The sequence below is a fragment of the Excalfactoria chinensis genome, chromosome 2, assembly GCF_039878825.1.
Source record: "Excalfactoria chinensis isolate bCotChi1 chromosome 2, bCotChi1.hap2, whole genome shotgun sequence".
In the NCBI taxonomy this organism is placed as follows: Eukaryota; Metazoa; Chordata; class Aves; order Galliformes; family Phasianidae; genus Excalfactoria; species Excalfactoria chinensis.
Genome location: NC_092826.1, coordinates 65,174,471 through 65,198,484, shown reverse-complemented (window position 1 = coordinate 65,198,484; position 24,014 = coordinate 65,174,471). Strand labels below are relative to the sequence as shown.

The 24,014-nt window shown below is 46.9% G+C and overlaps 2 protein-coding genes and 1 pseudogene across 6 annotated transcripts in view; all 3 read right to left on the bottom strand.

Annotated features, from left to right (window-relative positions):
• Positions 1–3,832: 3,832 nt before the first annotated feature.
• On the bottom strand, positions 3,833–7,673 carry LOC140247883 (SUN domain-containing protein 3-like; annotated as a pseudogene).
• Positions 7,674–8,952: 1,279 nt separating this feature from the next.
• On the bottom strand, positions 8,953–10,887 carry LOC140247882 (SUN domain-containing protein 3-like). The gene is made up of 4 exons (XM_072328086.1): positions 10,831–10,887; positions 10,239–10,409; positions 9,805–9,897; positions 8,953–9,096 (listed from the first exon to the last, which is right to left on the bottom strand). The coding sequence occupies exons 1-4, from the start codon at positions 10,885–10,887 to the stop codon at positions 8,953–8,955; spliced, it is 465 nt and encodes a 154-aa protein (XP_072184187.1).
• A 5,313-nt stretch (positions 10,888–16,200) lies between these two features.
• The window catches only part of GRB10 (growth factor receptor bound protein 10), a 137,782-nt gene continuing 129,968 nt past the window's right edge, over positions 16,201–24,014 (bottom strand). For all 5 annotated transcript variants that reach the window (XM_072329960.1, XM_072329962.1, XM_072329959.1 and 2 more), the window contains 3 exons: positions 23,701–23,788; positions 20,187–20,280; positions 16,201–19,403 (listed from right to left, as the gene is read on the bottom strand). In XM_072329960.1, coding sequence (XP_072186061.1) covers positions 19,257–19,403; positions 20,187–20,280; positions 23,701–23,788 — 329 coding nt within the window. In that variant the 3' untranslated portion in view covers positions 16,201–19,256. The remainder of the gene's footprint in view (positions 19,404–20,186; positions 20,281–23,700; positions 23,789–24,014) is intronic.

Sequence of the window (24,014 nt, the reverse complement as noted above, 5' to 3'; positions counted from 1 at the left end):
CCCAGGGAGGTGGTTGAGTCACCATTCCTGGATGTGTTTAAAAACCCTTTGGATGTAGTGCCCAGGGACATGATTTAGCAGATGATTGTGAGAGTTAGGGTAGTATGGTTAGGTTGTGGTTCAACTTTATAATCTTTAAGGTCTTTTCCAACCTCAGCAATTCTCTGAGCATAACTCCACTCCTTGTGCCATAAAAGGATCCCAATGGGAAGAGAAGCCCAATCTCACACATTTACAATGAAACCAAGCTATAGGAAATGAAGAACTGAATTTTCAAACAAATGAAATCTTTCCCAGCCTAATTTGAACAGGTTAATAGAATTCTCTTATCAGCTGAGATTGTCCTTTTTTATTTTTCTCCAGTATGCCAGCATGCAAAGGTATTGCTGTCTGACTAGAATGCTTCACCTCAAAGCAGTGCCTTCAAGTCCATGTTTAGAAGCAGGTAAAAATGATTCTCTTAAAATTGTTAAACTCAGAACTTTTGTTCTAAAATACATTATAAGCTCTCAACCATTTCAACAAGATTGTCTTAAGATGTCAAATAAAACAGAAATAACTTTAGTATAATATGTTGCATTTGTAAGTACTCACAAGCTTAATACTTAACAGATCATGCAGGTTTACCAGATCGGATTATTTGGTGAAAGTACAGAGGTATCTTCACTTTCAAACATTAGTTAAGTTTATCCTTACCTGTTCGAAGACTTCTCTCCTTTTCTAGATACTTTGGAAATGGATATTTTTCTGTAGTTTCCTTATACTCTTGTCCTTTTAAGAATACCTCACAATATGCAGCTAAAGAATTTAATCTCAAGAAATTGCTTTCCAGTAAGTACCTGGTCTTCACTGTTATTGAGCTTATCCTGAACTTTTTAGTTAATAATTAAACATATGTAGCACAATGTTCATTAGCTTTATCAATCATTCTTTCTCTGTAAGGAGGAAAAAGAAAGCTGAACACATTCTGTGGCCCTCCACAGGCATTTAGAGTGAGGGGGATATGTGACTTCTCAACTGCTCACTGGGCCTCAAGTAAAAACAAACTAAAGACCAACACAACATAGAATAAGAAGAGCCAATAGCCAAGTAGACCATGCCTCCACCAACTCTGCCAAAGTTCAGCAATTATGTTTGCAAAGGTAGCTGTGTCCAGAGGTTCACACTGTGAGGCAGGTGGGCCAACTTGGGACACAGCTCTCTTCAGTCCCAGGATGAAGCCAGACCCCACGTCATCCCATCATAGAATGGCTTGGGTTGGAAGGGACCTCAAGGATTATGAAGTTCCAATTCTGCCACAGGCAGGTTTGCCAGCTGCTAGATCAAGCAATGGAACAGACTGCCCAGGGCCCCATCCCACTGTTACAGTTTTATAATTTGGTTGGTGTTGCTATTCCACATCAAAACATCATGTAGGATAATGGGAGTTAAGGGGACAAGTTTTTTTTCTGCGGACTGCCTTAAATGGGCATGTGGGGAGCGGCACCGGAGGGGAGGTCGGGAAGGGGACGGGGTTTCTGGCCCGGCTCCCTGCGAGGAGATAGCGTGGTCAGAACTTCCCGCCTCCTGCAGCCCGTCGGTGAGATCGGGATTTGGTTTTCTCATTGTTGAAACTCTCTCGTGGTTGTTTAGTGTTACTGGGTTTATTAAACTGCCGTTCGTTCTCAGATCATCCTTTCTTCGTTTTTTTTCCTCCTAGACCCATTCGCGGTCTCCCTTCCCGTCCCCTCTCCCGGAGCGCACGTGGCCGGGCCGCGCCGCGCCGCACCGCGCTGTTAGGGAAGGGAGGTAACTTTTGTTCCTGCTCCCCTGGGTTTGTTCCCTTGTCACGAGGGAGCTCTAGAGAGTGTATATGATTGTTCCTGTGACTATCCATCCTGTTTGCTCATTGAGCATCTCCTCCATTTCTACCATACCCTAGCATTCCATTTTCATTGCTGCTTCAGTTCCTGCTCCCTTATCCCTTCAAGGACTGCAGTTCTAGGATTTTGTTTGTGAGAGTGTGCATACAAGAATACAGTGCCTTCCCAGGCACACTTACCTTCTTTGCAGTGTGATTTTCTAAGACAGTTCAAGGGCACATCCAGGCAGTTCGCTTTAAGTATTTTGAGGCAAACTTTCTAAGCCTTGAGTGATTTTCTGCCTTGTTTAGCCAGCTGTTTTCACAAACCACATAATCATCTACCCACCAATTCTGTCATTATTAACTTGTTTCATTCCATGACTAATTGTGTAGTCAGGTACTTTTTCAAGAAACACTAATCTTCACTGCTTGCCTCATTTCTGTTTTGGTTTTTGGACATGATTCTGAGAGTGTTCCCTGTAGCACGCTGCCCAGGAAGGTGTCCAGACATGCTTCAGTATTCCCACAAAAGGGGACTTGCTTGCTCTCTGAGCAGCCTGGTCCACTGCTCTGATACCCTCACCGTCAAGAAATATTTCTGCATGTTTGCATGGAATTTCCTGAGTTCTTCTGTGGGCCCATTGCCCCTTCATTCTGTTACTGGGCACCAGCAAAAAGAACCTGGCCCCACCCATTTGACTACTGCCTGTTAGACATTCATAAGCATAAGATCTCCTCTCAGCCTTCTCCAGGCTGAGCAGACACAGCTCTCCCAGCCTTTCCCAGTAAGGGACATGCTCCACGCCCCTCCTCATCCCTGTGGCCCTCCGCTGCACTCTCTCTAGAAGTTCTCTGTCTTTCTTGAGCTGAGGAATCCAAAACGGGAAACAGTACTCCAGCTGCAACCTCACCATAAAGGTCACTGAAGACGATACTGAGCAAAAACAGACCCAGTACCTATCCCTGTGAAGCACCACTAGCTACAGGCTTCCAACCAGACTCTGCACTGTGGATCACAGCCCCCTGAGCTCTGCCAGTCAGACATCTGGATCCACTTTGCCAGCAGACCAGCTAGCCAGTATAAGAGCAGCAGGATTCAGTATGCTCGGACTGACCCAGGAGTACTGAATGGCTTCATGGAAATTGTGGCACACACTGGAGCATTTATGGTGTATGCCAAAGGAGCAGACTGGTCTCTTCGTAAAAAACAAGAATACAGAAGTACATAATTGGGGTGGGTGATATTGAAAGTCATTTGCAACCTAAATGATGCCATGGCTCTCCTGAAGTCTGGAGACCTTGAGGACAAGCACAAATGCTTGGTATTCCCAGCATAAGCAATTGTCCACAATGCCATAAGAACTAATGTTGGTCATTCAAATCCTACACAGGTTTTGACCTAATAGGCCGTACTGTTTGCCAAGCCTTAGGGAACAGTCCAGCACAAACCCAGCCACTCATTCGCTCCTCCTCAATAACAGGAGAGCAGGAGAAAAGGGGATGAAAAAGCACGTGGGTCAAGATAAAAACTGGGAGATCTCTTAACAGTTACTCTGACGGACAAAAGAGATTCAACATGGGTTGATTAATTAAGTTTAATAATTTATTTTGAGATAATCCAATTAGATTTTTCCTAGACAGATAGATTTTCCCTAGCCAAATAGCCCCCTCTGGAAGTCCAAGGGGGTACCAGTTCTACTGACTCCCACCCGATGGAAAAAAACAGCATGTGAAGATCACACTGCGAACTCCCACCCAGCCACTTGCTTGCTCTTCCTACCCAGGAGGAAAGCAAGAGACAAGGGGATGAAAAAGCACGTGGGTCGAGATAAAGACCGGGAGATCTCTTAACAGTTACTCTGACGGACAAAAGAGATTCAACATGGGAAATGTTTAAGTAATTTATTTTGAGATAAGCCAAATAGATTTTTCCTAGCCAATCAGAATTCCCCAAGCCAATCAGATTTCCCCAAACAAGATAGCTTTCCCCTAGCCAGACAGTCTTCCCCTGGCATCGTTGTCACGGGCTGGATCGCCGTGGAGCCTGAACTGATAGACACAGGTGTACTCCGGGTGGCCCCAGTTGCTCAGCACTTGCAGCCTCACGTAACTGATGAGCCCAGAGAGCTCGTTCTGCAATGAGAAAAAGAAATGAAATGCGTTTTCCTCTCTTCTCTTTGACCACTGACAATGCGGGAGAGACACAGTCACGCAACATCTTACTTCAGGCTGCCCTCCTAGGTCTTTGACACGCTGATGTGCTCCTGTAGCACATTCAAGACATTTCTTACCCTGCTCCACCTCTTTGGCCACATGAGTTTTAAGGAAACCAACAGCTACCAAAAGCTGCAGCGAATACGCAGGCAAGTTCTTTGCACTTGCTTTGAGTGCGTGTGCATGCACAAAGAATGCATTGATGTTACACTCATTAGCTTCTCTAACAAGTCACCCAGGCAGAATGGACTCCCTTACGCAGCCTGTTACTGGCAACAACAAAGCCCGTGGAAAGCCACACATCTCCAGTATGAAAGTAGCACACCAACAGTATCGCATACTATGCGAGGCAGACCACTTCTGTGCCATTGCAAGCCACTTGGTCCTGGTGGTTTCTGCTGCAAGTGCAGCTGAAGCTTAGCGGTGCTAAAAGCTGCAGTAGCTCCCAAGCTTAAAAACGAGGTGGAAGCAAAAACAGCACGGCACTCCGGGCATATGCAGGTAGGAAGTGGCAGCAGAAGAAATGCCAGAGGGCTCCCATACACCTCTGACTTGGAAGCTTCTGCCCAGCCAACCTGGTTCTCCTCTCCCACGCTTCATGCCCCTCTTTGACAGCGTACCTTCAGTGGGAAGGTCTGACCGGGAGCCTGGCCTGGAACAAAGGTGAACTCTCCCAGGAAAATTCCTTCCTAGTCCTCTTCATCCTTCAGGCCCTACAGGAAGACAGGGGTAGAGAAAACAGAACAGTGGGATGCACTTCCAGACACGGATCACAGAGCCCCACAGGGACTGGAAGCAGAGGCGGTCTGGGACCATCCACTGTGCCACTTCCCTTTCCCTCCGCCTCTCAAACTACCAACTCGCCCCACGAGTGGGAAACCTTCTTTGCTGTGTTACACTGGACAAAAAAGGAATGCTGTGGAAATGGAGCAACTCTGAGGAGCTTCTTTCCCTCCCAACACAGGGAATGACTGCATTCCACAGTGCTCTTGGTGCTGCAACCATCCACCTCAAATGCTACGCAGAACCCCCACAGCCCAGGGGAATCACTTACATAGACAGCAAAGTCCTTGGGAGCGCTGGAGATGCTGTCTGCACGGTACGCCCCTGCTGGAATTCCATGGTTTATAGTAACTGCTGTGGGAAAGACGGCCATGGGCAGCTTGATGACAACGTGCCCTTGGCTTCTTGGGAAGGGCCAGCAGTTTCCTGGATGATTGTCAGGCTAGAAAGAGAAGAAGGAACAGTGTTCATGTGCAAAAGAGAGTCCTGGGTGAAATTCTTGCCCCAGCATCAGAGGCTCTAGAGGTGTACTGGTCCATCAGCTCTGCTCCGAAGCACAGGCATACATGCATGGCAGGGAGCTGGGTGCACAACTGGCAGAAGCTCTCAGGCTCCTCCTTTTGTGGAGCAACTTGCCAAAAACAAGGAGGGGCTGCAGTGGTTGAGGAGCACCTGCCAGGACAAAGAAGGGCTGACCTGCACGAGCCTTTCCTGCAAGGGGAAGCAATCGCTCCCTCTCATCCAGTCCCACCTCCTTCCACCGGCACCAGCCGGGGTTCTGGTTCAGGTAGCTCGGAGCAGTTCCATGATAGGCCGGCAAACACAACATGGGGCTCTCCTGCAGTGCATGCCCTCTGAGCCCGCCAGGGTCAACTGAGAGCCCCAGGGATCTCGCAGCCCAGATCTCTTGTGGCACCTCATGGGTTCCCCTTCAATGCCAGCCTGACAGTTCCACGATGGCTGGGAAGACAAGCACGCTAGCCTGGCAGAAGCTTGCACAGAGGACTGGGGGCAGTCTGGTGGAAGAAATTCTCAGCGGGGATACACAGGAGGGGACTGGGGCCTTGCAAGAAGACCGTACGTAAGGCAAGATGGGAGGTGAGGGCAAGGGTAAGGACAACCCTCTGCAGTGCTTTTGGCCCCCTCCACCCCGAACCATTCTTCTCCTGTTTCTCAGTGTTCTTACCTCAAGAATAATCTCAGGAGTCCTCATATAAGGTGTCACCAGCAACGACTTCCAAAAGACTTTCCCACTTCCAGACCAGGAGGGTGAAGTCTTGGAATGAACGATAGCAGCGCCTGCAAATTAAAACAAGGGCACAGTGGTCAAGCAAGGCCAGGAGGAATCGAGGCCTGCTGACCCTGTTTTCCACATAAACAGCTGCACAGAGATGCCGGCTGCCCTTGCACTGTCCTCTTGATAAAAGCTTCTAAGCATCATACATCCCCAACAGTGATAATTCCCTCCTTCTCTCTTGCCATTTCCCTCTACAACACAACGCAGGGACCCACTCAACTATCCTAAAGGGCAGCATAAACTGACAGCCGAGCAGTCGTAAAGTAGGAGTAGTGCTTTCCAGATGTGCTCCAGCCCACTGAAGACTCTCTCTGCAAGCACACTCTCAGGGCACAAAGCGGCCATCCACTCCTCACCCCTTCTCCCCCACCGCTGCCCAAATGCCCATCCTGTCATAGCAGACAAGAAGTGCGTTGGAATCAACTTCTGTGGGCTGTCTGTTTTTACAGCGTAATGGCACCTGAAGTCTTGCTGGCATAATTGGGCATCCGGGATGGGCTTTCTTCCAGCTTCTCCAGTACTTGATTGATCATGTCTTGAACAGCCTGGGAAGGAAGACAAAGGAGAGCGCTCATCAGAAGGAAAAGAAGGGGGAAAAGAGTTGCCTCCCAGCTTCCCTGCAAAGCCAGCCAAAGCAGACTTGGCTGCTCCACTTGCATTTAAGCAACGCTGGAGTTGCCTGGGAACCTCCAGAACTCTTCTATGAACATCCGGCATGGGAATGGAGAGGGGCTGCTCACTCCAGCGCTCTGGACATGGCTGTGGCAGGAAAGGAAAGACTTTTTCCTGTCGGGAAGCCCCATGACAGACAGGCAGCACTGACAGACAGTCCTCTTACCTCGCCGGTAAAGCCTGGGAGCTCAGTTCTCCGGAAGACCTCGTGGAGAGCACGCACAGTAATGTCCCTTGCTCCCCACTGCAGGAAATTAAGCTGCCTCTGGATCTTATTCCGCTCTTCTTTGCGGCTCGGCATTTCCAGCTTACCATCCGCCAGCCTGGAGACAGCAGGTAATGGAGAGAAGTGAACACGGCACACTTCTCACAAGCCAAGGGACTGAGGCAGCGAACAAGCCTCACTGCGCGTGACAAAGGGGTAGCCAAGATTCAGTGGAGACTTGACTACACTGGTTGGCAAGCTCCAAGAGATCCCGACCAAGAAGGTTCTTCCTGGGTAACTCTGGGGGATCGTGGAGCTGTAGCGGTTTGAAAGAAAAGCTGGGAGAGGAGAACAGGAAATGGAAGAAGCACGGGCACTGTGCCATGGAAGTGTGACTCGGGTAAGAAGCGGTCACGGACAAGGGGCAGAGCTCCTCTAAAGAACTGCAAATGGCAGTTCCACATCCCGGCCCAGCCAACCGCCGCCCCGTGCCCCGGACCCTCTCCCTTCTCGCTGCGCTCAACAACGGCTGCTTCGAGGCACGCACGGGGTGCTCCGTCGGACCAGCGCTGCCACGCGGAGGACAACGGCTCCCTGACCGGCCTAACCCCTCCAGGCGAGGCGATTCCCCGCTGCGGTGCGGAGCGCGTCTGCTCCATGCCGAGTGCCTCCCCCAAAAGAAGCGCAGAACGGGACGGCTTGGAACGGAGATCGGAAAGACCGCCCAGGCCGCAGCCCTGCTAAAGCGGGTTCCCTGGAGCGGGCTGCCCCAGAAAACGTCCAGGCAGAGTTGCATTAACTGTTGCCCAGGCTTTGAATTCCACGGAAGGGGACTCTGCGCCCTCTGTGAGCAGCCTGCTCCACTTCTCCGATACCTTCATAGTCAATATTTCCTCCTGTTCGCAGGGCATTTCCAGCGATCCTGCGTGTGCCCGTTGCCCCTTAATTCTGTTACTGGGCAGCAGCGAGAAGAGCCTGGCCCCACCCACTCGACTGCTGCCTGTTCGATATTCATGAGCACTGATGAGATCCCCTCTCAGGGGACATGCTCCACGCCCCTCCTCATCCCTGTGGCCCCCCACTGTGCCCTCTCTAGAAATTGCCTTCTTGAGCTGAGGATCCCAGAATGGGACACGGTACTCCAGATGCGGCCTCACCAGGGCTAGAGGAGAGGGGAGGATCACCTCCCTCAAACTGCTGAAGGATGATGGAGAGCGGCTTGGCAACCACACCTGCCAACTCCCTCCGCACTGTAGGGCTCAGTCCATCTGGGCCTAAGAACAGGTCTTATGCAAGGCCGATTCTGTCCCCCCTCCCTATCTACCAGCACAAGGAGCTGTGTTCCCAGGAAGTAAGTCTCTCTATTAGAGACCAAGGCAAAGAATGCATTAAGTTCCTCAACCTTATCCTGATCCTTGCCAACGAATTGCCCTCAGCATTGTCCAACAGGGGATAGAGATTCTCCCTAGCCCTCCTCCTGCCATTGACGTATTTATAGAAATATTTATTGTTGACCTTCCCCTAAGTGGCCAAGTTCAGTTCTAGCTGGGCTTTTGCTTTTCTAATTTTCTCCCTGCACAGCTTCACCATGTACTTGGAATAGTTGTAAGCAGCTTGCCCATTCTTCCAAATACCATAAACTCTCCTTTTGTCCCGGACTTCCAGTCAAAGATCTCTGTTCAGCCTGACCGGCCTCCTTGCACGTTGGCACATCTTCCGTGACTTGGTGATGGTCAGCTCCTGTACCTCTCAAATACCTTCCTACCTAAAAGTATACTCAGCCTTCCTGGGCTCCCATGCCCTCCACAACTGCCTGCCAAGAGACCCTCTCCACCACCGTCTGAAAGAGGACAAGGTCTGCCCTCTGGAAGTCCAAGGGGGTACCAGTTCTGCTAACTCCCACCTGATGGAAAAAACCAGCAACAGGATAGCTTTCCCCTAGCCAGACAGTTTTCCCCTGGCATCGTTGTCACGGGCTGGATCGCCGTGGAGCCTGAACTGATAGACGCAGGTGTACTCCGGGTTGCCCCAGTTGCTCAGCACTTGCAGCCTCACGTAACTGATGAGCCCAGAGAGCTTGTTCTGCAATGAGAAAAAGAAATGAAATGCGTTTTCCTCTCTTCCCTTTGACCACTGACAATGCGGGAGAGACACAGTCGCGCAACATCTTACTTCAGGCTGCCCTCCTACGTCTTTGACACGCTGATGTGCTCCCGTAGCACAATCAAGACATTTCTTACCCTGCTCCACCTCTTTGGCCACATGAGTTTTAAGGAAACCAACAGCTACCAAAAGCTGCAGCGAATACGCAGGCAAGTTCTTTGCACTTGCTTTGAGTGTGTGTGCATGCACAAAAAACATAACATGTAATGATGTTACACTCATTAGCTTCTCTAACAAGTCACCCAGGCAGAATGGACTCCCTTGCACAGCCTGTTACCGGCAACAACAAAGCCCTTGGAAAGCCACACATCTCCAGTGTGAAAGTAGCACACCAACAGTATCGCATACTACGTGAGGCAGACCACTTCTGTGTCATTGCAAGCCACTTGGTCCTGGTGGTTTCTGCTGCAAGTGCAGCTGAAGCTTAGCGGTGCTAAAAGCTGCAGTAGCTCCCAAGCTTAAAAACGAGGTGGAAGCAAGAACAGCACGGCACTCCGGGCATATGCAGGTAGGAAGTGGCAGCAGAAGAAATGCCAGAGGGCTCCCATACACCTCTGGCTTGGAAGCTTCTGCCCAGCCAACCTGGTTCTCCTCTCCCACGCTTCACGCCCCTCTTTGACAGCGTACCTTCAGTGGGAAGGTCTGACCGGGAGCCTGGCCTAGAACAAAGGTGAACTCTCCCAGGAAAATTCCTTCCTCGTCCTCTTCATCCTTCAGGCCCTACAGGAAGACAGGGGTAGAGAAAACAGAACAGTGGGATGCGCTGCCGGACACGGATCACAGAGCCCTACAGGGACTGGAAGCAGAGGCGGTCTGGGACCATCCACTGTGCCACTTCCCTTTCCCTCCGCCTCTCAAACTACCAACTCGCCCCACGAGTGGGAAACCTTCTTTGCTGTGTTACACTGGACAAAAAAGGAATGCTGTGGAAATGGAGCAACTCTGAGGAGCTTCTTTCCCTCCCAACACAGGGAATGACTGCATTCCACAGTGCTCTTGGTGCTGCAACCATCCACCTCAAATGCTACGCAGAACCCCCACAGCCCAGGGGAATCACTTACATAGACAGCAAAGTCCTTGGGAGCGCTGGAGATGCTGTCTGCACGGTACGCCCCTGCTGGAATTTCATGGTTAATAGTAACTGCTGTGGGAAAGACGGCCATGGGCAGCTTGATGACGACGTGCCCTTGGCTTCTTGGGAAGGGCCAGCAGTTTCCTGGATGATTGTCAGGCTAGAAAGAGAAGAAGGAACAGTGTTCATGTGCAAAAGAGAGTCCTGGCTGGAATTGCTGCCCAGCATCAGAGGCTCTAGAGGTGTACTGGCCCATCAGCTCTGCTCCGAAGCACAGGCATACATGCATGGCAGGGAGCTGGGTGCACAACTGGCAGAAGCTCTCAGGCTCCTTCTTTGGAGGAGCAACTTGCCAAAAACAAGGAGGGGCTGCAGTGGTTGAGGGGCACCTGCCAGGACAAAGAAGGGCTGACCTGCACGAGCCTTTCCTGCAAGGGGAAGCAATCGCTCCCTCTCATCCAGTCCCACCTCCTTCCACCGGCACCAGCCGGGGTTCTGGTTCAGGTAGCTCGGAGCAGTGCCAGGATGGGCTGGCAAACACAACATGGAGCCCTCCTGCAGTGCACGCCCTCTGTGCCCACCTGGGTCAACTGAGAGCCCCAGGGATCTCGCAGCCCAGATCTCTTGTGGCACCTCATGGGTTCCCCTTCAATGCCAGCCTGACAGTTCCACGATGGCTGGGAAGACAAGCAAGCTAGCCTGGCAGAAGCTTGCACAGAGGACTGGGGGCAGTCTGGTGGAAGAAATTCTCAGCGGGGATACACAGGAGGAGACTGGGGCCTTGCAAGAAGACTGTATGTAAGGCAAGATGGGAGGTGAGGGTAAGGGTAAGGACAACCCTCTGCAGTGCCGGCTGCCCTTGCACTGTCCTCTTGATAAAAGCTTCTAAGCATCATACATCCCCAACAGTGATAATTCCCTCCTTCTCTCTTGCCATTTCCCTCTGCAACACAACGCAGGGACCCACTCAACTATCCTAAAGGGCAGCATAAATTGACAGCCAGCTGAGCAATCGTAAAGTAGGAGTAGTGCTTTCCAGATGTGCTCCAGCCCACTGAAGACTCTCTCTGCAAGCACACTCTCAGGGCACAAAGCGGCCGTTCACTCCTCACCCCTTCTCCCTCACCGCTGCCCAAATGCCCATCCTGTCATAGCAGACAAGAAGTGCGTTGGAATCAACTTCTGTGGGCTGTCTGTTTCTACAGTGTAATAGCACCTGAAGTCTTGCTGGCATAATTGGGCATCCGGGATGGGCTTTCTTCCAGCTTCTCCAGTACCTGATTGATCATGTCTTGAACAGCCTGGGAAGGAAGACAAAGGAGAGCGCTCGTCAGAAGGAAAAGAAGGGGGAAAAGAGTTGCCTCCCAGCTTCCCTGCAAAGCCAGCCAAAGCAGACTTGGCTGCTCCACTTGCATTTAAGCAACACTGCAGTTTCCTGGGAACCTCCAGAACTCTACTATGAACAACTGGCATGGGAATGGAGAGGGGCTGCTCACTCCAGCGCTCTGGACATGGCTGTGGCAGGAAAGGAAAGGCTTTTTCCTGTCGGGAAGCCCCATGACAGACAGGCAGCACTGACAGACAGTCCTCTTACCTCGCCGGTAAAGCCTGGGAGCTCAGTTCTCCAGAAGACCTCGTGGAGAGCACACACAGTAATGTCCCTTGCTCTCCACTGCAGGAAATTAAGCTGCCTCTGGATCTTATTCCGCTCTTCTTTGCGGCTCAGCATTCCCAGCTTACCATCCGCCAGCCTGGAGACAGCAGGTAATGGAGAGAAGTGAACACGGCTCTCTTCTCACAAGCCAAGGGACTGTGAGGCAGCGAACGAGCCTCACTGCGTGTGACAACGGGTTAGCCAAGATTCGGTGGAGACTTGACTACACTGGTTGGCAAGCTCCAAGAGATCCCGACCAAGAAGGTTCTTCCTGGGTAACTCTGGGGGATCGTGTAGCTGTAGCGGTTTGAAAGAAAAGCTGGGAGAGGAGAACAGGAAATGGAAGAAGCACGGGCACTGTGCCATTAAAGTGTGACTCGGGTAAGAAGCGGTCACGGACAAGGGGCAGAGCTCCTCTAAAGAACTGCAAATGGCAGTTCCTGTAGAAAACACCATCAGGAAAACACTGCACGTAGTTGTTCCTGCTCGTGAGAATTTCCACGCACTTAAATAAATATATGTTGTTGCCCTGTACAAGACGTCAAGTCATGCCACTGCAAATTTAAAAGTAGTCCACGGGGGAATAGCACGGGGATCACAGAATCACAGCTTGGGTTGGAAGGGACCTACAGGGTCCTCAGGCTCCAACCCCCCTGCTGCATGCACGGCTACCAACCTCCATATGTAACACTAGACCAGGTAGCCCGGGGCCCCATCCAACCTGGCCTTGATCACCTCCAGGGATGGGGCATCCACAGCATCTCTGGGCAGCCTCCTCCGGCACCTCATCGCTTTCTCTGAAAAGGACTTCCCTGCTATCCAACCCAAATCTTCCCTCTCTCAACTTAAAACCATTTTCCCTTCACCTGCTATTGTCTTCCCATGTAAAGAGTTGGCTGTCCTCCTGCCTATTGGCTCCCTTTAGGATCTGGAAGACTGCATTAAGGTCACCCCGCAACCTTCGCTTCTTCAGGCTGAACAAGCCCAGCTCCCTCAGCCTGTCTTTGTACGGGAGGCGCTTCAGCCCCCTGATCATCTTTGTGGCCCTCCTCTGGGTCCTCTCCAACAGCTCCCTGTCCTTCTTGTACTGGGCACCCTGGACCTGGACGCAGTACTGCAGATGGGGCCTCTCAAGGGCAGTGCAGAGAGGGACAATCAGCTCCCTGTCCCTGCTGGCCTCCTCTCCTCTGATGAAGCCCAGGATACCATTTGCTTTCCACGCTGCAAGAGCACGCTGCTGGCTCACGTTCAGATTTTCATCCATCAGGACTCACAGATCCTTCTCTGCAGGGCTGCTCTCAAGGGTAGTGTGTACACATGCCCTATTGAGTCTGCTGAGGTCCCTCTGAATGGCACCCCTTTTTTCCATTGTGTCAACCGCACCGCTCAGCTTGGCGTCGTCCGCAAACTTGCTGCGCGTGCACTCAATTCCATCATCAGTGTCATTGATAAAGATGTTAAAGAACACCAGTCCCAGCAGAGTCCTCTGGGGGATGCAGCTCGTTACCAGCCCGGGCATGTTACCACCTGGACACAGAACCATTGATCTCCACCCACTCTCTGTGGCCTTTCAGCCAAGGAGATCTTGGCCAACAATTCCTTAAACAGCCTGAAGTTTGCTCTTCCGAATTTCAGGGTCCTGACCTCGCTCTTTGACAGGCCCGCATTCCAGGCCTTTCTGCCTGCCGCAGACCCCGCTGAGTCACGCCGTCCTGCAGGCGGCCGACAGTCCCACTAGCGGGCAGATTCCAGGCCCCGCGCCCACTGCCGTGCAGTTCCACATCCCGGCCCGGCCAACCGCCGCCCCGCGCCCCGGACCCTCTCCCTTCTCGCTGCGCTCCGCAACGGCTGCTTGGAAGCACGCACGGGGTGCTCCGTCGGACCAGCGCTGCCACGCGGAGGACAACGGCTCCCTGACCGGCCTAACCCCTCCAGGCGAGGCGATTCCCCGCTGCGGTGCGGAGCGCGTCTGCTCCGTGCCGAGTGCCTCCCCCAAAAGAAGCGCAGAACGGGACGGCTTGGAACGGAGCTCGGAAGGACCGCCCGGGCCGCAGCCCTGCTAAAGCGGGTTCCCTGGAGCGGGCTGCCCCAGAAAACATCCAGGCAGAGTTGCATTAACTGTTGCCCAGGCTTTGAATTCCACAGAAGGGGACTCTGCGCCCTCGGTGAGCAGCCTGCTCCACTTCTCCGATACCTTCACAGTCAATATTTCCTCCTGTTCGCAGGGCATTTCCAGCGATCCTGCGTCTGCCCGTTGCCCTTAATTCTGTTACTGGGCAGCAGCGAGAAGAGCCTGGCCCCACCCACTCGACTGCTGCCTGTTCGATATTCATGAGCACTGATGAGATCCCCTCTCAGGGGACATGCTCCACGCCCCTCCTCATCCCTGTGGCCCCCCACTGTGCCCTCTCTAGAAGTTCCCTCTTTCTTGAGCTGAGGATCCCAGAATGGGACACGGTACTCCAGATGCGGCCTCACCAGGGCTAGAGGAGAGGGGAGGATCACCTCCCTCAAACTGCTGGCCATGCTCTTTTTATTGCAACCCAGGATCCCATTGGCCTTCTTGTTAGCAAGGGCACACTGCTGGCTCATGGCCAACCTGTAACCCACTGGGATCCCAAGGTCCTCCTCTGCAGCAGGTCAGTCTCCCACCTGTTCTGATGCATGCAGTTATTGCTCCTCAGGTGTAGGATTCTATACTTGCCTTTTTTCAAAGTCATCATGTACCTCTCTGCCAACTCTCCATCCTGTTCTGATCTTTCTGACTAGCAGCACAGCCTTCTGTTGTGTCAACTACTCTTTCCATCACCTCTCCCTCTTTAGCTCTTCAGAGCTCCCCTTTTCTCAATTGTCACACTTCTGTGTGCAGCTTGGCTGATCATTGGGGTCGATAATGTCAGGGTGCATCTTGAACTCAGAGCTGCCTGCTTGGTTTATACTTTCGCCTTCCTGTTAGGCATTTGAGGCACCATAACCCTGCAGCCAACATGTGGCAAACACCTGATTAAAACAAAGCATTCAACCTGACCAATCAAGAACTGTTAGACTGTTAGCTTAGCATCTTGTGATAAACCAATATTTCTTGTACAAACATTTGCTCTCATCTGTGGGAAATGACAATTAGAGCAGAATGTCTTCAGGCTATGAGTTTGCAAGATTATTGTTATACAAACTGGTTTATTTTGAGGTCTCAGATGTGACTACTCACAGTATCTAATGAAAAGCATACAGCTCTTGGACACAGTAGTGGTTATATTAGGTTATCAGAACATAATTAAAGGAAGGAAGGCTTAATATTTGAGATCCATATGCATCCCAAACTAAGACAATGTGGATATTTCAAAGGACTATCTCTTTTTTCCATCTGCTGACGCTGCTGTACAAGTTTCCAAGATGTTAGACAACCAATGACCGAGTCACAAGGCAAAATGCAAGTTGGACACTGAGAAACCGGATTAAAGAGTAACTAAAATAGCAGTGACCTAAGTCTGAAGTTGTCTATAGTTCAACTTACCTGGTGGGAAATGGCTCCTCTGGTGGTGGTTTGCAGGTACAAGGCTGAAGTAGCCATTTGGTGGTATAACAAACACAACTTTATGTTTCTGTGTGCACATCAGGATGGCAGTGCTGCAGTTGCAGGCTGCAAAACACTTGTCTGGTTTCAATTTACTCGTAGGTTCAAATGCATTTACAGTATTTTGTAAGGTGAACTTCCTGCTAAAGGGTTTTATGTGGGTTCATACGTTGCCTGATCACGTCACATACTGCCCGTTGTTCTGTAACTCATGTAACACCAGCACAAACCTCCTATCAGGAACAACAGTTACTTCAACTCTCACCTATTCCCATTTCATACCCAGATTAATGTTGTACTTGGGAGTGCTCTGATAGCACAGCTACCTGCTGAGGAAAACACCTCAGGCCAGATTTGCAGGCATCATTTTGCACGTGCCACAAACACGCAGATGACAATACTGCCCTACCAGGGGCAGACTTAGGAACATCTGTTTGCCATCATTGCTTTTTTTTTCATGCCATCCACTTGTCTGTTTGACACGTTAACACATACTGAAACGATTTTCTTCAAACAAAAGGGGTGAATGACTTCTTTAGATGCAGGACATACTGAACACAGATATTTCCACAGAACAGTGGAAACAGAGGCATCCTATTCTGTTTTCCTTTAACTCTTCTTAAGAGACATTTAATGATAACCCACCCCGAATAACCCCAAATTAAGAGATAAGCTGTGAACACAGACACACCCCAGAGAAGACATTCATTCCAATATAAAATGAATAGCATTGTATTAACGTTTATTTCTAATTACAAGAAACAGAATATCAGTCCCTTATTTGTACAAAAATACCTGAAAGATTACAATTAGGTTCACAAGCCAAAAAGCTATTTACAGTATGAAGCAAAGCATATTGAATAAAGGTTTTGTCTCTTAAGTTAATACCTTTTGCATTCCCTGAAACTTTAAACTTTATTCCATTTTACAGTCACTAAATCTTGCATTGTGACAATATAATTTACGATAAGCAAGTCTTGCCACTGGAAAGGTGCATTGATTGGTCAAACTGTCAGGTATTTAGTGCAGAAAAGATAAGACAAAACATCTAAACTGAGGCACGTGTTTCTTCAAGATTAATTAACAAATAAAAAGTTTTCTTGTACTTTTAACACCTATCATAACATAACTTAACTAGTAACCTCATTACCAAAATGGTTTGGCATTTTCCTTCTCAACATATTCAAGATTGCTACATGAAGTATTTATTTAGAAAATAAAATCACAGGCAAAAAGATAAAAATTCAACAGGCTCCAAAACAACCCTGAGCATCCCCTTTACATTCATGTCATTTAAATACAAAAATAAGAGTCAAATGTCCTTCAGTCCTTGGTATTCTGAGCTGGCAGCCAGCTGAATCTGCTGGAAAACTAAGGTGGTACCGGCTGTTTTCCAGCAGAAAGAAGACAAAGCAGTGATCTGCTTAAGTAAGATTGTTGCCACTTTGAAGGTGGTCACCTTCTCAAAACAGCTCACTTTTAGCTGGGAAAAGTACAAAATACTAAGTCAACCATCTACATACAAAAATCATGATTCATAGTCAAACTTTTATTCTCAATTTAAATAAGATGCAAGTTTCTCTTTTTTTCTTTTTCTCTTCTTTTTTTTATAAATATGAAACACTGCAAGTACTATCCGCCTACTGGGAAAAATGCATGGCTGTCACTAAGCTATGTAAACAGAAAAACTTAAAACTACAGCATAAATGGTCTTATTAAACTGGTAATGTAGTCAATACAAGTATCGTTTTTCTCCTAAGAGGGGCCAAATAGAAGCATGCAAAGTGAAGTCAGACTTAAGTTAGCTTAATTTCAAGGTTTTAAAATACATTGTCTAGAAAGCAGGAACACTCGTTTCACTATGTACAATTAATATAAAAAAAAAAAAAAAAAAAGGTTTCTACTAAAAACAAAATCAAGTTTCTTCATTTGTATATCTAGACATTAAATGGAAAAAAAAAATACTAAATGTGTTCTGTAAACTAAAATACAGTGTTTCTATACCATTGACATAGTTATAAGCTGATATGGACGACTCAGGCAGGTTATGGTTTGTCTTAAGCTATTCTCAACACTACATGAAGACCTAAAGGTGTGGAATTCTCTTCCTTGCCTACCCTTTCTGATGGCCAGGATTTCAAACCCAGTGGCAAACATTAGTAAGGATGAACGGGTCTGTGTAAATTGTTCACCATCTCAAGAATGCTCCGTTCTGCGCTACGTTCTGAAAGCTCCCAGGTGAAATATTTCACACTACGGATAACCGCATGAAGTGTTGGAAAGCTAATCCAGTAACAGTTCCTGCATGGACTGTGTTGTTCAAAGGATGCCATTTGCAATTCAAGGAGTTAAAAAGGGACTTGTTTTAGTACTGATTTATCATCAGAAAGAATCATTGTGTAAACATTAAATAATTGATTTAAGCATTAACAAAAAGGTGATTCTGATGACAAACCAGCACCAGAGCAGGATATACGCTTGTCTGCAGTAGGTACCGGTGTGCTTTAGTGTGTACAACACAGCAATCACCAGTTACCTCCGTGGATGGTATTGCCAGTGGCTGGTTCACAATTGCAAGTCCCAATGAAATGAGTTTCCATTCCCAGTATGTTCTTTCTCACCATGCAAACTTTTGTGGCCATTCCAAAAGCAGAGGGGAGACACTTCTACGCCCTATTCCCCAAGAGAGCTTTGTGTCACGGTAGCTTTACAACATGGAAACAGCTCTTTGAAACAGTCCAGAAATTCAAGGAGCTATAAAGCTAAAAACACTGTTGTTTTGTTGTTGTTTGTTTGCTTGCTTTTGTTTTCTCTTACTAAGACTACCTGAAGAAGAATCTTCTCACAAAAAAAAACAAAGGGTGGTTTCAGATACAACTGTCATTCAGTCCTATTCTATTTAGTAACAGTAGGTTTCCTCAGGAAAACAGTCAAAAGGCTGTAAAAAACAAATCACCACTTCAATAATAAAAGTTTGTGCATAGAATCTAATACAGTCTTCGCATGACTGGATGCCACTAATATGCCACCAACATACTACAGCCATAATGCTACAAGTCAACAGTTTTGAGAGTACACACATGGCGGTATGTTCTGTTAGAACTGTATCCTCATTGCTTCTTCAAAGACATCTGCAGATCACGGAACCTCAGGTCTCCAGAGAAGTTTTGAGATGCACACACGCACACACACACATACAGACGCACAACACACACACTTCTTGCTTTTCTTCTAGATCCGTTTAGGCTGAAGCATTCCATACATTTTAGGGTGCAGATTAATACCCAACTCCTGCATGAATTTTAAAAGCCACATCAGCTCCTAATATAGGCTGCATACAATATCCAAAACAAAGTAGGAGTGCAAAAAAAGTGATCAATACAAAAAGTAAACACACTAGTCTTAATTGTCAAGATTATTCCAGGGCAAGAGTTCTTTTCAAAGATTTCTCTTCACACTTGTTCCTGTTAAGTGGCCCAGCCAAGATAGTTTCCAGTTTTGTTTCAAATTTACTAATGGTTTTACGTACCCTCCCCCACCCCCCCACCCCCATTTTTTGGGATGCTGGGACACTCAGCAGCAATCACTCTTAGGTGTTAGACAAACCAGTAATGTCGGTCTGTTGGCACCTGTCGAATCCATCCCTTTCAGAGTCCCAAGGTGCATAATATTTTTATTTATTTTTACCAACTTACAAATCTGCCAATTCCCCAGTATCAACGTTCTCTTACAATTACTCTTCTAGCAAATCCAGTCTTCAGTGAGAGTCAAATTTGAGGTCATAAGGCCACTCGGATGCAGTGGTGTTTGAGTTTGCAGGGCAAGACTCCTTTGTTTAGTTGATAGAATTCAACAAGCTGGATTAGATCACTGAATTTGGTGTTCCCATCATCCAGGCTGAAAAATATCTGTCCATCATCCTCACACTGGGGAAATAAAATGTCCTTTTCAAGTTAGCACATGAGAAGATGCGAGCGTTGCAAACACAGGACAAGTAAAAGTGTGTGACGTGACATAAATGACAGGCACTGCACAGAAAACCCAGTATCTAGAGTTCTGCCTGAAACCGGGCACAGTGCTAGAGAAGAATTTTTGTTGAGCCAACTGGAAATCTTTTCTGCACAAAAATGTAAGCTGGTGGGCAGAGTAATTCTAAGTTGTAGAGACAGCACGGGTTTCTCTTACATAAAGCAAAAATACCACAAAAATAATTGATGGCTGTTTCCAAAATTAGCAAGCAAGACGAGAGGGTTTGTATCAACGAGCAGGTCTACAAGATCTTAAACTTTTGCTGCTCTTTCTGGCTGAGATAAAATCAAGTAGTTCTCACTGCCTCGATGTAAGATTTTTTTGAGCTCAACATTCTGGGATAAAATTTCAGATAAACTTTTTAAAACCTCCTGTCATTTCTTCTAAGTTTGCTGAAGTGATACGGAGACAAGTGCGGCTGTTGCTGCCAGTCACAGAATACAAGTTATGTTGCATTACTGTTATACCTCAGTGGTTTAAATTAGTTTTCCAGGTAATGTTAAGATGGAATTTTATTCAGACTTTTGACAGTTCTAAAGAATTGCATTTCCTAATGGAAACATGCCTGTTCATGCCATTGGCAGATAAAACGAGGCCTCTTTGGATGATGACAATGCTGTCTGTTTACAATTTATTCTATTTTTTATTATCAGTTTTGGAAAAAAAAAAAAGTTACTTACCGGCAAGATTTGAAAATGCTTTATTTTTTGATGATGGCAAAGTGTAAGTACAAATGCCTTTGGATTACTTTGGCTGTCCCGGAGAAGAAATAGCCTAGGAGAGAACATTTTTAAACACACAGTAAATACAACAATCCGTTTCTATGTAAATAATCAGAAGTACTAAGTAATTCTGTACTGCTGCCTAACTCTTCCTCAGTTGCTTTAACAGGCAATTTGCTCTTCGTTTTTATACCAGGCTTATGCAAGACTAACAGAAGAAGAAAAAGTGAAAAATGCATGTCATCATTTCTTCCCCTATGTATGTTCTTCCCCTTTTGAGGGCTGCCTCAAAAGTAATGCCTCCTACTTTATGAAGTTGGCTCACGATGTCAGAGGCAGATGTTGGTGGAATGGCAGTAAAGGTTGAACCTTCCCACCAATATTTCATTGCATTTTGTTGTCATGCGACAGATGGCGGCAGAGGGGAAGCCTGACAGAATGGCATCTGACATGGAAGTGTGGACGAAGCCAAGTGATGAAGTCACTGAATTCCTCCATGCAAAAGAAACTGTACCCACTGACATTCACTGACACTTGCTGAACATTTATGGAGACAAAACAGTGGATGTGAGCACAGTGAGGCGGTGACTGGTGCGTTTCAGCAGTGGCAGCAGTCATGTGAAAGATAATCTGCACAAATCTCCAGAATATAATCACAGAATTGTGTATGGAGCTGAACATAGGCTTCAATACGTTGGTAATGATGGTGGGAACACCAGAATATTGCAAAGTTTACACCAAGAAGCTCACAAAAAACTCAAATAAAGAGGCAGAAAGAACACCATGTGCAAGACTGTCAGGATACTGAACCAATACAAGGCTGAAGGCGTCAGCCTTGACACCTGATGAACAGGGTGGGCAACAATACTATCACAGCAGCTGTGAAACTGTGGTTCACGATTTTTACGTGTACAGCATGCATGCTCTTGTTCATCACTAGCAAAAATGGTTAGCTAATGGTGGTGTTTTGTAGCTGAGAATCTGCTCTATCAAATAGTTTTTATTGTGCACCTGCACTTTTTTCCACAGAAATAAATAGAACCCATTACTTTTTGAGCAACCCATGTAGGAGGCATTACTTTCAGAGTGACCTACGTACGCATGAAGCTTTTTTGTATTAATATACAAGAACTCTTTCCCATCCTCCAGTATCTTGGATTAGTTTACAGAACTTCAGTGTTAGTAAATTACATTTAAGGTAAGTGGCTGCAATTCCACAAACAGATCATTACTTCCTTAAAATGACTTCTCGGTTAATTAACATCCACATCATCAGGATGGGGATTACACAAAATGATTTACCTCTAAAAGAGACTACTTTTCTCTCAGCATCCTTAGAAAAGAATATGCTTTAGGAAGTATAACTAGCAACAACAATGGAACTGTCACTTCTGAGCTGACCCACAAAATCCTAATTCAAATAGTTATATCTATACTTTAGCAAGGAAAAGTATATAGACAGTTTAGGTAATCAAAAATGTCTCCTTTCCTTAACATTTATGAGCTGAGGTAGGAGAACCTCTCCCTGCCACAGGAAATGAGTATATCCCTTTGGTATAAAGCCCAGAATGCTAATCACAAGTGGACTTGTGAGATGGCTAAGTGTTGTAGTTGGTCAGGCCTCAAGCCCTCTTACTGGCTAACCACGAAGGCAGGAACATGCTCTTTCAAGGTTGAGTTGCAAGAACTGCTTGTACTTTATGGACCTGAAAGAACTTACCCTAGCTCCTCTGAGCCAACTGAGAAATGTCAATACCACAAAAATGCACCATCGTAACCAGGATCACTCCAATACCAAGAGATGGCATGTATCGCCACTACTGGAAAACATGTTTCACTTCCCTTTTTCTTCCTAGTAAGACAAGACGTGTGGAAAAGGAACCTAAGACTTTACAATTGGGATTCATCTCAGCAAGAAAGATCTCACCTGCCCCTGCCCTACAGTCACTCTAGCTGGTCCTGCAGATATTTCTACATTACCTTTCATCTAGCTATTTCAGATAATGCAAAGTATCCTAAACTGGGGATACAGTGCAAAGCTTAGCACAACTGACCCCACAAGTGTTTATGCAACTTCTTTGGCAAAAAACAGCCTGTCTGCAGTAGCAATGACCACACGTACAGATATACCCTCAACAATAGCTTCAAGAAACAAACGAAGAATAGAAGCATCACCTTCATATTTACATAGCTGGACATGTTAATAAGATCCATTAGAAGCCTTCCTTTCCCTATTCTTCCACAGTGTTAACTTTTTAGCTTCCTTTTTTCAAGAACACACATAGCAGGAGAACACAAACAAGACTTCTGTAAACTGTCACCTATAGATCTCAGAGCACACAAGTAATACAATTCCTTTGCTGTATGAATGCTAACCAATCTCAGCCTTCCATAGTGACTAAAGATAGTCTGGAGTACAAATTGAACAGTCTCAAAGGCGTCATGAATACTCAAAAAAGCATGGACTGTCAGATTCTTAATGCAAAATGTGAAAATGGACCCAAGATAGCCAAGCAGTTCTGTAATGAGAGAGAGCCAGGAACTCAACAAATCAGCTGTGCCCATCTTCAGCAGTGCTCTTTTGCTTTCATTGGTCTGCTAGCTAAAGTCTTTTTTTTTCATACAAATCCCAATAGCTTTAGGCCATCAACACTGACAAAAAAAAATCCAGAGCAATAAAAAACACTGCTTGATGAACATGCACATGCACTTTTTCTCTAATGTGTTTCATTCTCCACAAGCTATGAATAAAAAACTTAGTTATGCTCCCAAATCAGAAAATGCTGTTGCAATTGTTTCCTGAGAAGACAGTATGGAAGCTTCTACCTAAACCCTATCAGAAGTGAGACTGGTGAAATGAAGACAACCACGTTCTTCTCATCCAACAAATAATTCATTGTTGAACTCCAATTTAAGGATTTTTTCTAGAATTACCATAGCTACATGCAGCTAAGTGAAACAAGGATGCTGCGAAAATACTTAAGTCTCAGCTATAGCCAATTTACAGAAATGGAACAGGTACCTTCTTTCCTCTATAACAGAAATAGGAAGAAATAATCATCAGCTGCTCTGATACACGCAAAGAAGCACAAATAGCTGATTACAAATTTGTGTGCAAATGGATAATTACAGCTTTGCCTGAAGAAATATTTCCTCGATGCAGCTTGAAGTCATTAATTATTTTCAAATTCTAACATTCTCTAAAATTTGATTACCTCTGTTGAAAGAAAAAACTACCAACAGAACAAGAAGTCGTGTATTCTTAATGTTTTGTTTTCCAGATGAGTGTTAGAGCCCAGTCCTGCAAACATGTACTCAGGCTTCTGGAATTCCAGGCAATTTATAATGGGACCGCTAGGAACCAGGTTACTTATTAGTGCCTACAAACCTGTAAGGCCTTACAGCAGAAGTTGTGTTCTTGTCCATAGTACTTACCATGAGATCATAAATACCAAACAACAGGAATACCTACCCATCTACTAGCCCTTGTTGCTTAATAATCCTGTGAGATTCTTCTCTGGAGATTCTGCCATGAAACCAATGCTGTGTCCTATGAATAACTGGAGGTGAGAGGGAAAAGAGACAATAGTTAAAAAACAGTAAGGTACACCAGTTACTTCCACATGATATTTATTTCCACATTTTAAAAGTGGGTATCGTTTTGTTGCAGAATATGAATTGTTTTTGACAGTATGAAAATGAATCAATATGAAGAAGATCACCAGCTGTTGCATAAACCAAGTGCACAGGCAATATCTCCATAGACCTTAGGATTTGCAGAGATAC